This window comes from Colias croceus, chromosome 10, assembly GCF_905220415.1.
Source record: "Colias croceus chromosome 10, ilColCroc2.1".
Classification (NCBI taxonomy): Eukaryota; Metazoa; Arthropoda; class Insecta; order Lepidoptera; family Pieridae; genus Colias; species Colias croceus.
Window position 1 is genome coordinate 1,046,738 of NC_059546.1, and position 17,781 is coordinate 1,064,518.

At 32.7% G+C, this 17,781-nt stretch overlaps 1 protein-coding gene across 1 annotated transcript in view; it reads right to left on the reverse strand.

The window, feature by feature from the left end:
• The window catches only part of LOC123694846 (4-hydroxybenzoate transporter PcaK-like), a 28,414-nt gene extending 21,422 nt beyond the window's left edge, over nt 1–6,992 (reverse strand). The window contains exon 1 of the mRNA XM_045640441.1: nt 6,491–6,992. Coding sequence (XP_045496397.1) covers nt 6,491–6,659 — 169 coding nt within the window. The 5' untranslated portion in view covers nt 6,660–6,992. The remainder of the gene's footprint in view (nt 1–6,490) is intronic.
• Nucleotides 6,993–17,781: the final 10,789 nt, after the last annotated feature.

The window sequence follows — 17,781 nt, forward strand, 5'->3', positions numbered from 1 at the left end:
ATTTTTAAAAATTTATTATGGCCATTTTACTCATTAGGTTAAATACTTTCGATATCAGTTTAAAGTTTTTTGATATCTGTAATAGTTACGGAATAATCGCCTGTGCACACTTAACGATTACACCCTGTATATATATATATACTAGCGGTTCGCCCCGGCTTCGCCCGTGGTACCTACATGTTTACGTTTTTTTTCATAAAAACTATCCTATCTCTCAAGTTGGATCGAACTGCACATGGTGTGCGAATTTTATTATAATCGGTTAAGTGGTTTAGGAGTCCATTGAGGACAAACATTGTGACACGAGATTTATCTAGATACATATGTATCTAGATAATAAATCTGTAGAAGGGTCAATTCTGTACATTGAAAATATTGAAAAAATAAATAGCAGGTGGTGTTACTGGATCGATACCAAACCCAAATATGTGATTAAAAAAATTTTTGTCTGTCTGTCTGTCTGTCTGTCTGTCTGTCTGTCTGTCTGTATGTGAAGGCATCACGTGAAAACTAGCGGTTCGATTTCGATGAAACTTGGTATAATTATACCTTATTATCCTGGGCGTAAAATAGGATACTTTTTATCCTGGAAAAATACGTAGAAAAAAATTACTTAATCTTAATTTTTCAGTTTTATCCATAGACGTTGTTCCGTAGAACCGCGAACACACGTTGCGTATTATTATAGGCCTAGCCGTATTTGGGAATTGGGTCCAATAGATATTTATAAGATGTTATTGACAGAGGTACTCAAAATGGAGAAATAACCATCCACGCGAAGACCGACATCCGCGCGGACGGAGTCGCGGGCGGAAGCTAGTATATATTAAGATTATATAGCCTGTAACCTTCCTCGATAAATGGGCTATCTAACACCGAAAGAATTTTTCAAATCGGGCCAGTAGGTAGTTCCCGAGATTAGCGCATTTAAACAAACAAACTCTTCAGCTTTATAATATAAGTATAGATAACTCAAACTAAACTGAGCAAATAGTATACATAGATATCATACTCAAATACTCATATTATGTACTTAATGTTTGAAGAAGTAAATAGATAAATATATAAAACTATCATCGACCTCTTGAACCTTGATAAACTATGATTATCATTACTTGACGGATTTTATGTGTGTATAATAGAGACAAAGAATTCGATATTCTGCTTTGGTATGAATAATATGTACAACTAGCCTTACGCCCGCGGCTTCGCCCGCGTTTTGAAAGAAAAACCCGAGTAGTTCCCGTTCCCGTGGGATTTCCGGGATGAAACCTATACTATATGTTAATCCAAGTTACCCTCTATATGTGTGCTAAATTTTATTGTAATCGGTTTAGTAGTATTTGCGTGAAAGAGTAACAAACACACACACACACACATCCTCACAAACTTTCGCCATTAATAATATTAGTAGGATATCACATAGTAGGTATAAAACAAAGTGCCTTAGCTCTGTCCCTATGGCCTATGCCCATGTGTATGCGGATTCTGATGCGTATTGTTTAAATAGATAGAGTGATTCAAGTAGAAGGTTTTTAGCAAATGCAGTTCCATCAAGATGTTTTATAAGGTACTAGAAAAAGCGGGCAAAGCCGCGGTCGGAAAGCTAGTATTTTATAAAATATTATACAATGTCAGAATATCGTGTAATACCTTTTTTACAGAGGACTTTTTTTTAATTTCATCGTATCATTTGATATGATATATTATGAATGTGCAAAATATTATATATTTTTCAAGAAAAAGCCTCTAAATGCTGTAATTTGTAATCCTAACCACAAATTACAATATCTTACAAATATAATAAAATGTTTGGGTGTTTTTTTGGATCTGGCGAAAGCGTTCGATACTGTCTCTGTCCCCCTGCTCCTGGCAAAACTTGAATCAATAGGAATCCGTGGTACTCCGCTAGAATTGTTTAGAGATTATTTATCAAATAGGACTCAATTTGTTAAAATTGGTGATGTACATAGCCAAAAGCGGTCCATAAATTTTGGCGTTCCTCAGGGATCGGTACTCGGCCCTACGCTCTTTTTAATATACCTAAATGACCTATGTAATCTACATATACCTGACGCGAAGATAATAAGTTTTGCTGATGATACTGTTATTGTTTTTCAAGGGGAGACATGGGAATCTGCTCGTTTGGCAGCTGAATCAGGCATGCGATTGGTAATAAATTGGCTAAATCATAATCTTTTAACTTTAAATTTTACAAAAACTAAATATATAAAGGAGAATGCCCATTTTTGGTACTGGTTTTTCTCATGCATCAAGACAACAATAATATTTAAAAAAATCTCGGCAATTTAGATGCCTTCTTACCATCGGAAAATATATTTTGAACAGGGATTGTTTTGTAAAATCTAATAAGACATGTAATTGTTTAGATCCGTTATTATAGATTTAGTGTCCATTACCGTTTACATTTTTGGTAAAGGTTTTTCTCATGCATCAAGATAACAATAATATTAAAAAAATCTCGGCAATTTAGAGGCCTTCTTACTACCGGAAAATATATTTTGATCAGGGAATGTTTTGTAAAATCTAATAAGACATGTAATTGTTTAGATCCGTTACCTTGGTTACCATAGATTTAGTATCCATTACCGGTTACCACGGTAACCAAGCGGTAACTATTATGACATTTACTATGGTAAATAACATGTATTAATATTGTTTTCATTGAATTACAAAAAAATCAATTAACATAAAATCACTCTTTAAGGTATTGTTTATACACTGTAGGTTGTTTTAACATAGATAGTGAAGTAAAATAATATAAATACATATAAAAAAAAATTATTATGACATAGCTTGGTAGGTAACCAGTTATTTCTTATTTGTTTCTTTCTTCGAATATGTAGTGAAAAAATGATTCAAACAACAACAACAACATGTAAACCGAATAAAAACTCTTCTCTTTTTTAAATATATATTTAGGTTTTCTTGAAATCCGTCCCGGAAGATTTCTGGTGCCTACCTACACTAGCCGATGAACAGATAGACTTTGTCTGAAAGCATAAGCTCTACGTATAGATTAAATATGTTAAACGAAAAATAACCTTCGGACGATAAAATACTACCTAAATCACACATAAACCTAACTAAATCGGGGTTATTTAAGTTTTGAGGTTATTTCACATTTTTCTCAATATCTTGAAAACCCCTGTTTTTATCACAAAAAATCAATTGGTAAAAATCTTTTGAATATTGAAGAACCCTCCAAAACCTTTCTGGCATTGACGCAACACTATACTGTGGTCCATACTTTCATGGGCATTCTCCTTTTTCTCTTAAAAATAATACCAGACCTCCCCATAATTTTACCATAAAGGCGCATACGTGCTTAAATGTAGGAAACTGCGATTGCTATACTCTTTGTCCTGTCGATACTATAAAATACTTAGGGATAACAATAGATAAAAACTTAAGCTGGAAGCCGCAAATAGATGTTTTAAAAAGTAGAATACGTAAACTTATCCCAATTTTTAAAAAAATAAGACGACTTAAAGATGAAACCACGAACGAAATCGTCTACCAGTCTTTATGCCAATCACTCCTTAATAATGGTATCTCGGCTTGGGGTGGCGCAAATAAAACAACACTTCTTAAGCTTGAACGCACACAGAGATGTATCTTAAAAGTACTGCAATTTAAGCCGTTTAGATATCCAACAAATCTCTTGTACAACGAATGCCGCGTTCTGACTGTGAGGCAATTGTTTATAAAAGTAATAGTCCTGGAGCAGCACACAGCTCTTCCATCTTCTACCGTTGTTACAAAAAGAAAAACCCGCATTGAAGAGATCTACTGTGTGCCGGGTTGTAAAACTCGTTTTGCGAAAAATTTTGCATATTATATTGCTCCCTATTTGTATAATTATATTAACAATAAAATTAAAATAAAAGACATGAGTAGATACCTTTGCAGTAAATCTTTGGACAAATTTTTGCTTCGCCTCGACTACAACGAGACAGAAAAACTGTTTGTGGCTAGTACCATCTAGAACCTATTACTTAAAGTTACCTTACTATTATTTATACTCAAGTTTTATATGTGCATCAGAACTTGTATAACGAGAACATTTATAATATTATATAAACCGTAGTGTACATTTTGCAAAAAATAAGTAAATAAATAAATTAAAATAAAATAATAATAAACTTCCCTGCTGTAACACAGTGGCGTCAGCGACTAGCACGGAGGGAAGTATGTTTGTTTGTACCTAATAATTGTTATGTACCTATATATCTTACTGAAACGCATGTAACATGTTCTTTGTAATAAATAAATAAATAAATAAATAAATAATTCTAAAAAGTACAAATTTTTTCGACACAGTCGTAGTTAAATCGTAGACACGACGATATATCGTAACGATACATCGTTATCGTACGATTTAAACCGCTATCTACATTCAGGCATCCATCTTCATAAAGTCTTGTAGCTTATAAGGTATATATATACGCTTTTACTTATTGGAACTTAGCGCAAGAACTTGAAGAAACCGTTACAAAGACTTTTTATACTAAGTAATTTATTTCTTGTTTACCATTTAACCGACATTCAATGTAAAAGAACATATGTACATATCGGGTAGGTCCGAGAATCGGACCACATATTATATTTTTGATCCCCCAAAGTGATAAGAGAGAGAAAAACGTTTGCCAGGACGGCTAGTCCTACTAATATTATAAATGCGAAAGTTTGTTAGAATGGATGTACTTATATGTGTACAAACATACATACACGATGTTTGTATGTTACTCTTTCACGCAAATACTACTGAACCGATTACGATGAAATTTAGCACACATATAGAAGGTAACTTGGATTAACACATACGATAGGTTTTATCCCGGTATCTAGGATGCCTTAATGTACAATTTTTAATTAACGAAATAACAACAAACAAATAATTATCAGTAATAACAATTAATTATGTCAATTACAGTTTACAGTATTATCAGTTGCGAATTTTATTAGAATTGTACGAAAAATAAAACAATTAAGACAATGTCAATTTAAACAACAAGTACTAAATAGTAAGGTATCATTGAATATAATTTACATTTTAAAATATGTTAATCCTACTAATATTGTAAATGCGAAAGTCTGTGAGGATGTGTGTGTGAGTGTGTGTGTGTGTGTTTGTTATCTGCTCTTTCAAATACTATTGAACCGATTACAATGAAATTTAGCACACAATATATAGAGGGTAACTTGGACACAAAGGATAGGTTTCGTCCCGGAAATCCCATGGGAACGGGAACTATGCGGTATTTTTTTTCAAAACGCGGGCGAAGCCGCGCGCGGAAAGCTAGTACGAATATATCATTGAATCAGTCTTTCACGATTATAGGCAAAGCCATTACTTATGACATAAACACCTATATTGAATTTAACTGTCTGTAATAATATCTAACCCCTACATAAAACATTAAAGTAAGTATATACAATCAAAAATGATCATCATTTTCAGGAATGTCGTATAAAAATACGAATAAATTGTATTTATTTCACTTCATTGTGTGTTTCTTTAAAATATAAAATTCAGTTCCATCAAGAACAATGAAAAGTATAAATTGCATATAGGTACCTACATATTATATGTATAAGAAATATCATAAATGATGAAAGTCAATAGTTTATTTCACATACATTGAGTTATCATAGTTTTATTGTGAACAATAATATTTGTATTTATAAATAATATTAGGTACGTAATTATGAGTACATACAACTCTATATGAACTCATTTCCGGATTAAATAGAGATGCTAAAAATAATTACGAATTTTATTTTTAGCTCACTATATTTAAAAAAAAATTATATTGAAAGTAATTCTATTTACCTATAGTGTTTTATTTATTTCGTAATATGTTTTACCATAACACTAAACTAATTGTAATATTTATGAATAATATTTTTAAGTAATCATTGTTTATTTTAGCGTAAATCATTTTGTTATAAACTTATATTTTTCTATCCATTTTCTTTTCAGTATTTAATTCTTAGTGATAACATTTAAAAATAAAAATTAAATATTACCCACTTTACCCAGTACTCACCTAAAAAACATTAATTACTAGATAGGTATTTCTTAACCATGAACCATGTTCAATCAAATACCAATGTATTTTTCAGCCCATTCCTACCTCATGCCTCCTCATGCATCCTCCTCATGGATGGATATCCATGCTCATTATTTTGTGAATAAAATGATGCTATCAAATCAATCACATTAAAGGTAGAACTTTCATAATTTTTTTTTTGCAACAAAAACCATTTATTGATTTTCAGGCAAATTTTCATTTTTCCCTTTTTGTCTAAGTTTTATGGCAATTATTAATTAATAATGTGTTAATAGTTTAAATTAATTAAAATTAACTCACACTCACTAATTAGTATAGTCTTCCTCAGTAGAAATTCTATTAAATAATAATTTATTACAATTAAATTTAATTTTAACCAAAAATCAATTTACCCGTAAGTTCAAACGCATCCTCGAAGCACACCTCGTTCAGTTTCCCTAAACTTCTTTCAACATCACTCGACTGATTTCCATTTTTTGCACCATTCGCCTTCGACTCCGACACAGATTTCTCTCCATTCGACTTCCCATTTCTATTGTCCACCGAATTATTAGTCGACATACTTAACTATTCTCTAAATTTAAGTAAAACTAATAAAAACCAAGCGCTCCCCTGTCGATTTATTTCTGGACCAACATTGACACCATTTTTAATCTAATCGTAGACTCATAAACAATTATTATCTAGCTACAACACGAATTGAAATTATCGTAGGTATTATTCAATCAATAACAGATAATTTAGAATTTTAGCGTTCGAATTTTAAACCGAACACGCGGGAATTTAACAGGCGTGTGAGGTTAACTTTTTAATTTTGACAGCTGCGTCTATGCGATGCGTCGGCCAGTAATGTACTAAACTAAATAGGTTAAATGAGAAATAAGAACGCATCCACACACAATGAGAATGCAAGAAACCCCGGCATCGACTAGAAAATATTATATTCATTCTCACCCAAGGCACACAATTAGCAGCTTACAATAATGTGCTTATAGAAATATAATTTTTACCGCGGTTCTTGCTGATTTCAGTGAATTTCACGGAAAATTCTTTAGAAAACATCACTTTTTCATTAAAAAATGTTTTTAACAAAATAATTAAAAATATTATGTAGGTACAATAACTATGATGTTACAAATACCATTAATTTTATTTGTGATGTAGGTACGCACCTAATAGTTTTTTTTTTTTACAAAAGAATAAGTGTGATACAATATATTTTATTATTTTAATTATTTTATTTAACGACACAGTGTTGCACAATTATTTATTAATTTATATCAAACAGGTCAATTATACAGATATATAATTTATAAATTGTATGCAATTTTAATTTGTTTACGTATTTTTGTTTTTAATAATTTAGCATTAATTTGATGTTAAATACGTCTATCAAAATCTAGAACAAAGATCAATTATATGGAACCTAGTTAAATCTTAAACTGAATAATTACTTCAAGTTATTTAGGTAGGTAGGTAAGTACTTATTTTGATGGATTTTTATTGGATACAGTATTTTTTTTTTATTGTCGATAGGGAAGCGCTTGACCACAATCTCGCCGAAATGTGGTATGTGGATGGAACGCGCTTCCTTAGAAGGTACCTGTTCACTCTACGCTTGAGGACCACACTTCGTTTTTTTTTTTAATTAAAACCTTGCTATTTACTTTTTACCAAGCATATAAATAAATATTGTTCTTATAGCAAACAGAAAATTATTAGCAGTCAATTATTTTTACTGGCAAATACACACAGCTCAATTTTTGTTCAGCGTAATTTTCTCAAAACTCGTATCCATGGAAACAATGACATCATCATACTTGAATATTGCTCAATTGAAATAGGTAATTCTTCCTCAATATGATTCATTTAATATACCTACCTTATTAATCTTTACTTATATTTTAAAGCTGAAGAGTTTGTTTGAACGCGCTAATCTCAGGAAATACTGGTCTGATTTGAAAAATTATTTCGGTGTTAGATGGCCCATTCATATAGGCTATATAATATCATCACGCTGACCAACAGGAGTGAGTACCACGCGGGTGAAACCGCGCAGCTAGTAAAATATAATAAACTAGATTTCTGCCTGCGGCTTCGCCCGCTTTTTCAAAGGAAAACCCGCATAGTTCCCATTCCCATGGGATTTCCGGGATAAAACCTATCCTATGTGTTAATCCAAGTTACCCTCTATATGTGTGCTAAATTTCATTGTAATCGGTTCAGTAGTTTATGCGTGAAAACCATACATACATACATACAAACCTTTCCTCTTTATAATATTAGTATAGATACACAAATAAATCCCAACCTTGTTTTGGCTTAATTTCCAGGGTTGCTTCTTTACTGTCCTGCTGACCGAGTTTCAGGAGCTAATGCTAACTGGACTAACTTGGGTTATTATCACTTTCTTGGAAAGATTATCACTTCAAAGGTAAATAAATAAATATTTCAATATACAACGCCATCTGGTGCACAACTAAGGCTTGCTGGCATAACAACAAGTGATAACTGCGTTAAAAACAACCGACTTCAAACTTGCACTTGCAAAATTTACAAATACCTACAGACAAAAATGCTCATAAAATAAAAACTACTGGGCCTATCCGAATAAAATTTTTATGGGACCAATTCGACACCATCCCGCATCGAACAAAAAAAGAATCACGTAAATCGGTTCAGAAACCTCGGAGTAATCGGTGTACATACATAAAAAAAAAACCGGCCGAATTGATAACCTCCTCCTTTTTTTTGAAGTCGGTTAATAATAAGCTGTAAGTACCGTTCGTACTTTGTAAGAATTGTAAGGAATATTTATAACTTAAAACAATGTAAAGAAGAAACAATGTACTTTTTTCGAAAACGTGTATCTCCTATAGCTTCATAATATGGCTTCGTTATTTTTAGTGAGTAGATTCAACTCAATCATTTAAATTTTATGTATGCGCATGAAGAAAAACATACGTGTGGCACTCGGGGAGCAATTGCATGCTATGCCTTCAAGCCACACCTCCAAGCCCGTTGGAGAGGGGAGCGTGAGGTTTTTTCGTTACGGAATTTCTCGATTCGGTTCCCGCGCTCAAGGCCCGCTTCCTTCGGGGAAATTTTTTGGAAAACTGTGCGTAGTTTTAATCCATTATAAATAAAAAAATAGGTAGCTGAGATAATATTATCTCGCTATAAATTCACAGCTCATAACATCGCTCTCACTGACCTATGTTACTATATTTTGAAAAAAAATTGAAAAAAAATCAAAAATCTTTTACAGCGTTATGCAAATCTTTGAAATTGTAAAAATTCGCTCTTAGAAATGCATTAAAATATGAAAATGACTTCTTATCTCTAAAGGACACATTTGGCAGAAAGGTTAAGGTTAATGGAATCTTTTTTGTTTTATTCTTCATTCGTTTTCGGATATCTGAAGACCATTTTCCAAGATTTGTTTAGTGGAGTGATTTAAACATTGCAAAGTTATTTATTCAATCTGTAATTCCTAAATATACAGGGTTATTTGTAAAACACCGGCAACCTCGCAGGCCAAGATAGCTAACATCATAATATTAAGTAACAACATTTGTTCTACGACTTTTGGCATAACGAAATAAATTATTTTTAAATGATTTTTTAAGCTTTTATTATACTCTCCTAACGTTTGTAAGTCTATGTTCTAGGTACTCATGTCTCATCATCGAAAGGACAACCGCGACGCGACGCCCCCTTTCCCCTCCCGTTCGCTTCTTGTTTAATGTAATGTAATTTTTGTGATGCGCGTAGAGTTTATAATATTCAAACCGAAAATGAAATGAACATTTATTTTTGTATGAAAATAAAATCTAACAAAATATCAAAAGTTGTATAACAAATGTTGTTACTTATGATGTTAGGTATCTTGTCCTGCGAGGTTGCTGGTGTTTTACAAGTAACCCTGTATAAGTAACTAGGTAGCTGCTCCGCGCGGTTTCGCCCCCGTGCCGTGGCTCCACTCCTGTTAGTCGTAGCGTGATGATATATATAGCCTTCCTCGATAAATGAACTATCTAACACCGAAAGAATTTTTCAAATTGGACAAGTAGTTCCCGAGATTAGCGCGTTCAAACAAACAAAGAAACAGTATAGTTTGAAGATGTCAGAGATTTTATTTATCTATCTATACATATAATAAATCTGTAGAAGGGTCAATTCTGTACATTGAAAATATTGAAAAAATAACTAGCAGGGGGTGTTACTGGATCGATACCAAACCCAAATATGTGATTAAAAAAATTTTTGTCTGTCTGTCTGTCTGTCTGTCTGTCTGTCTGTCTGTATGCGAAGACATCACGTGAAAACTACCGGTTCGATTTCGATGAAACTTGGTATAATTATACCTTATTATCCTGGGCGTAAAATAGGATACTTTTTATCCTGTAAAAATACGTAGAAAAAAAATTAATCTCAATTTTTCAGTTATCCATAGACGTTGTTCTGTAGTAGGTAGTAGGTACCGCGAACACACGTTGCGTATTATTATAGACCTAGCCGTATTTGGGTCCAATAGATATTTATAAGATGTCATTGTCCGAGTTACTCAAAATGGAGAAATAAACCATCCACGCAAAGACCGTCATCCGCGCGGACGGAGTCGCGGGCGGAAGCTAGTACATAATATAATAAATCTGTAGAAGGGTCAATTCTGTACATTGAAAATATTGAAAAAATAAATAGCAGGGGGTGTTACTGGATCGATACCAAACCCAAATATGTGATTAAAAAAATTTTTGTCTGTCTGTCTGTCTGTCTGTCTGTCTGTCTGTCTGTCTGTCTGTATGTGAAGGCATCACGTGAAAACTAGCGGTTCGATTTCGATGAAACTTGGTATAATTATACCTTATTATCCTGGGCGTAAAATAGGATACTTTTTATCCTGGAAAAATACGTAGAAAAAAATTAATCTTAATTTTTCAGTTTTATCCATAGACGTTGTTCCGTAGAACCGCGAACACACGCCTAGCCGTATTTGGGAATTGGGTCCAATAGATATTTATTGACAGAGGTACTCAAAATGGAGAAATAAACCATCCACGCGAAGACCGACATCCGCGCGGACGGAGTCGCGGGCGGAAGCTAGTACATCATAAAATGAAGATATTAGCACAGTATTACAATATTATTTCCTAGTTTAAGTGATACATTTAGTACGTGCTTTTAATTTATTTGAATGTATTGAATAAGTAATTAAGAAAATTTTTAATTTTCAAAAGACCGTAGAAGTATCAGACAATGCCATTTTGAGGTACCTATTAGTTAGTATACTTAAATTCAAGAATTAAATAAAAATAATTATTATATGAAGTACATATCTTATTTTAACAAAATCAAAAGTTTCAAACAGCGTATTGAATATTAAATAAATAAATAAATAAAATCTTTATTTTGCTTTAAACATGGTATTCAATGGTGATACAATTATATTAATAAAGCACAAACATGTTCAGCCAATACAAGCATGCAAAAATAATTAGGTACCATAAAGGAGTTAATGGTCTGTTCGGGTTGAACTTTCCATGAACTCCTTTATGGTATAGAAGTTTTTTTCATTAAGCCAAATAAGAAGATGTTTTCTAAATTTATAATCATTACACGTCTTTAAGTTATTTGGCAGATGATTGAATATTTTAACGGCCATCCCCACGCAACTTTCCCTGTATTTGACGATACGAGGGTTCTCTCGTAAAATTAATTTTAATGTTATCTAAAATTCTTGAATTACTTGTAGAAACTGCATCTTTGAAATTCCAACACCAACCTTTAATATTAAAAAAAAAAGAATTCCAAGAAATAGGTGAAAACATAACAAATACTATTTCCAAGAAATAACAAAAGAAATATAATTGATTTAGTGCAAGCATGACATTGTGCTGAGGCCAAGATTTCTCTAATCTTATTAGGAAACGGAAATAAAAATAAACAGGATTATAACACTTTAAGCATATAGTAACAGTATTTCGAATGTAATTAGGTAAGACTTGCTATATGCAAAAGAGCTTAATTTTGATAATTTCAAGGACAAAACCAGTCGGAACTTAGATTTCTGAATGCTTTTTTTGAACGGAACTAATATACCCTACTACCTTCCTACATAGTAATCATTTATTTATTTTATTTATTTATTAACACTTTATTGTGCTAGCATACAAATAAATTCTTAAAATTAAAATTTAAAACTAGTCCAGCACAGAAGGCGGCCTTATCACTTAAGAGTGATCTCTTCCAGGCAACCTACTGTGTGGAGTAATATTATGAAAAAGGAGGTAGGTAGGAAGTACAAATATGTATATATATATACACATACATAAATATATGATCTATTATAAATACATATTACACACATATGAAATATTATATATATTACATATAATATAGTATAATACATAAACAAATAATAATTATATTACAATATTACATACATACATAAACTCAAACTGTAGTTTAGTTAGAAAAAGAAATAAAAATACAAATAATAAATTAATTAATCTTAATAATCCGAGTTGAATGCTAGGTTCAATTAGTGATTTCGTACTTGTTTGGTAAAGGTGGACAGCGTTTGAGCTTGTCGGATGCTAACTGGCAGGGAGTTCCATAATCCGGTGGCCCTTACGGTATCATTCACTGCATAATATACCTAATTACTAAATTGTTAAAGTCATTTTTACAATTAATTAATGCTGCCAAAAACTTTTATCATTAGGTACTACTAGAAATCTTCGATCTTATTAAATAGTCCAGGAAAAGATAATCCTTTTGCTCTTTTCATACAATTTTTAAAAAGCAGTATTAAAATACTAAAATGTTAAAAAGATTTTTACAAAAAGAAATAAAATGCAAACGACAAACAATGGCGCTTGAGAAAGAGCCAACTACCGCCAAGAAAAATCAATACCCATATATTAATTCTCAAAGATGGTAGACTTTATATCAATACAAATACAAATCAAAATCAGTGACTTAACAGTTGAAGGAGAATACAATAATAACTTTGAACTTGTACCTATATATTGTAATGGGATTACTCCGACGAAGCCTCATGTTCTCTCGCCTTGACCAACTAAGGTGATGTGGAAATTAGTTATCATGGAAAGACTGGGATTAAATTGATTATAAGGAATGTGCTTGTCAATATGCGAAATTTATTTAATGAAGTCTCGTGTAAGAGGTAAGAGGCAGATGCATTCAAGATCTGGGGCCGAATTATGACCTCTTATTTCCAGACAGTTTACGCCGTGAATTGGACTGACTGGCAAATTCATATTATAACAATTAAACATGTCTGGTTATTGCGATCACTCATCGATTTTCCTAAAGGACAAGTAGGTGGTCAGTCTCCTGTATCCTGCCAGAACGAGACATTCTCACAAGTTTTATGTTTGGTAAGTGATTGTAAATTGTAATATTGACATGATTTTAAAAGAGCAACTATGGAGTTTCTTGCCGGTTCTTCTCCATAGATACTGCTTTCCGAATCGGTGGTAAATGTTAAAAATATGTAATGAGTAATGACGATAAGAAAGTGCTTCTAAAAGAAATCTAATTGAATAAATAAATGTTTGAGTTTGAGTTTATGTTTGTTGCGACTATTCAATATTACGTTTTCAGCTACCCGCGTTATATTAATTTTATTTATCTTATACCTACCTACATAACATACCTACTTCATTATCTATTAATTGATCTAATTGCATCTAATAATTTACTGCACACCAAACAGTTTGGTTTCACAAAGGGGCGCTCAACCACAGATGCTGGAGTTGCACTTCTAACACATATTTATAAAGCATGGGAAAACTCAAAAAATGCTCTGGGGATATTTTGTGACCTCTCCAAGGCATTTGACTGCGTTGAACATTGTACTTTGTTACGTAAACTTAATCACTATGGAATTACAGGAAAAGCCCAGAACCTCATAGCGTCATACCTGCATGATAGGATACAGACTGTAGTTGTCAATGGAGAACGTTCTGGCGGTGCGTCAATTAACATTGGTGTTCCACAGGGGTCCATTTTAGGTCCCTTCTTGTTCTTGGTATATATCAATGATCTTCCCTATTATTTGCAGGATAGGTGTGAAATAGTTCTGTTTGCAGATGATACCTCATTAATTTTTAATGTGGATAGGCATGACCCAAATGTTGACGAAGTGAACAGTGCTCTTTTACACATATCTGAATGGTTTACTGCCAATAATTTATTATTAAATGCCAAAAAAACCACTTGTGTTGAATTTTTACTTCCTAATGTAAAAAAGTTGAACAGAGATATTACCTTGAACGGGGAGGTATTGCATCCTACTGAGTCTACTGTATTTCTAGGGTTAACATTGGATGAGAAACTACAGTGGGGAGCCCATGTCAACACCGCTGCAGGTAAGCTCAGTTCAGCTGCATATGCAGTCCGAAAAATAAGGCATCTCACCGATGAAGATACGGCTAGATTGGTTTATTTCAGCTACTTTCATAGCATTATGTCCTATGGAATTCTACTGTGGGGCAAGGCTGCAGATATAGAAACTATATTTATCTTACAGAAAAGAGCCATTCGCTCTATATATAATTTACGTGCTCGGGACTCACTAAGAGATCATTTTAAGAATACTGGTATCCTTACTGTACCATCACAGTATATATTTAATAATATTTTGCATGTTCACAAAAACGCCGACTTACACACAAGAGTAGGAGATAGACACGATTATGGCACAAGGAACAGGAATAGAATTGAAATGCCATTTTTCCGATTAGCTAAAGTTAAAAATTCATTTATGGGTCAAGGTATACGCTTATACAATAGAATTCCTCTCAATATTAAAGAGTTTAGTAGTTCTAAATTTAAAACTTATATAAAAAATGTACTAGTTCAGAGAGCGTACTACAGTATTCAGGAATATATGGACGATAAAGACCCATGGAGGGTTGTCGCGTAAAAACCACAGGACAGTTCTTTGCATATTATGATATATTATGTATAAGTTAGATATAAGTTACATATTATGTAATATTGACATGATTTTAAAAGAGCAACTATGGAGTTTCTTGCCGATTCTTCTCCATAGATACTGCTTTCCGAATCGGTGGTAAATGTTAAAAATACTTATGTAATGACGATTCGAAAGTGCTACTAAATAGTAGTCTAATTGAATAAATGAATGTTTGAGTTTGAGTTTGAGTTTATTCTAGAACTTAGAAGAGATCGCTTTTGTATTTCTTCTCTAATCCATATTATCTATCTATCAATGGTGTGAATAGTTTGATAAGTAGGTATAAGTACCTAGTTATAAAAATTTCCTGATCTTCCGAAAATAGTAGAAAAAAAAAAACGACGTGTGGCACTCGGGGACTGCCGCGGTAAAGCTATTGCATGCTATGCCTTAAAGCCACACCTCCGCGCGTCGGAGTGTGGAGCGTGAGGTTTTTTCGTTACGGAATTTCTCGATTTGGTCCCCGCGCTCAAGGCCCGTGATAGAAGCTATGCAATAGCTTAAAAAAAACTTGTGAGTACCAACTTAAGGTTGATAGTTGCCCACCCTGCTAGTGGCCATCGAAATCTTACTATAGTTTATTGATCCTGGCCATTATTAAGACTTCCTCGTTCCTAATAATGTAATTACATCCAGGAATTATCGGTTCCGCTCCAAATTAATCAACTAGGACGAGAATTTTGTGTGTTGTCATGCTGAAGACAAAATTTTGGAACCCGGTTAAAAAGTAAAGATTGTGTTCTATTACCGTAGTAATGCGTTCAATTTACTTAAATTATTAAATTACGTTCAATTTCTTAATTTATTTAGAGGGTAAATAAGCAAAAAATTTGTTTTAATGCTATATAATATATTATACTAGCTTACCGCCCGCCGCTTCGCCCGCTTTGTTTAAAACCTAATAAATTATATACTACTTATATGTGTACAATTGTACAGACAGACCGACATCTGGGGAAAGACATGGGAAAGACCATAAAGACTTTGTTAAATACTATGTACTGAAGAACGGAAATAAATAATTGTCAGTATCTTGGATTTATCTCGGCTTTTATGTTCGGATAAAAAAATAAAAACAGCACTCCGGGCGGAGTCCGGAGACGGGCATGCACCTAATACATGTTACCTTGACCGTCAAGTCGCATTATGAAATCAATTAAGGAAAATCACAAATTGTATTTATCTAAGCAAACAAAAATGTCATTGATAAGAGTTGAAACAACAATGACTTGTTGGACTCTAATTTATGCTCGTGATATTGATATTTTATTGCAAAAGCCTTTTTGTTGTGTACGTAAAAAACATGTTCATTAAACAAACATTAATTAATAATTATTGAATAGATTAAAATCTTAAAAGTGATCAATTACGTTATTTTTTTACAACTGGTCTTTCAAAAAAACCAACTAAAAAAAATACAGACAATATATTAATAGATGTCTATTTATTTAAGTATATATTTTTATAGATTCTGCTAAACTGTACTTCACTATAAAGTAAACACAAAATAATAAATTTTGTAAAAGCCCTGATCCCTTCTTGGCCTTAAGTCCTCGAAATATAAAACTACAACCTACGGTTTAAATTGTTGATTTTTAATCCTCCAAATCGCTTGGGGACTGGGGTACTTAAAATATCCGATTAAATAATACTTATTATTTTTTATTATTTCTTAACAATTCATTGTATTGTGCAATACTGTGAAATAAAAGTTCACAATTATTAATGACATTGACCTCTATCTATACTAATATTATAAAGACGATACTGAAATTTGTTTGTTTGTTTGAACGCGCTAATCTCAGGAGCCACGGACCCGATAAGAATAATTTCACTGTTTGATAGTCCATTTATCGAGGAAGGCTACATGTTATTATAATATATCATCACGCTGTCCAATAAGAGCCGAACAATACGGGTAAAACGACGCGGTACAGCTTTCCTTCATAAATTGGCTAGGTATCTGGTATATACCTAATACCGAAAGAATTTTTCAAATCGGACCAGTAGTTCCCAAGATTAGCGCATTCAAACAAACAAACAAACTCTTGAGCTTTATAATATTAAGTATAGTTACTATATTGAATAATATGGATTAGCTATCACAATAAAAAAGCGAAAGAGATTGCAGTGATTATCTTAGATATTGTTCAACCTTGGTTATGGAATATATCACAATTTTAATTATTCAACCTAGTGAGTGTTTTATTTAAAGACTAGCTTTCGGCCGCGTCTTCGCCCGCGTTTTTAAAGGAAAACCCGCATAGTTCCCGTTCCTGTGGGATTTCCGGGATAAAACCTATCCTATGTGTTAGTGCAAGTTACCCTCTATAGGTGTGCTAAATTTCATTGTGATCGATTCAGTAGCATTTGCGTGAAAGAGTAACAAACACACACACGCACATCCTTACTAACTTTCACATTTATAATATTAGTAGGATATTAAAATCTATTAGAAGCATATTAGAAGCATTCTATCTATTAAAAAATATCAAATTCGTAATAAATAGAAAAACCCGCATGGTTTTTCTTTCAAAACGCGGTCGAAGCCACGGGCGGAAAGCCAGTATGTTATAATAATTATAAAATTTGTAAAGTTTTCTACAAAGCAAACGAAGCCGCGGGCGGAAAGTATCTAAATTTAAGGAGACAGGCCAAACAACTGCGTAATTA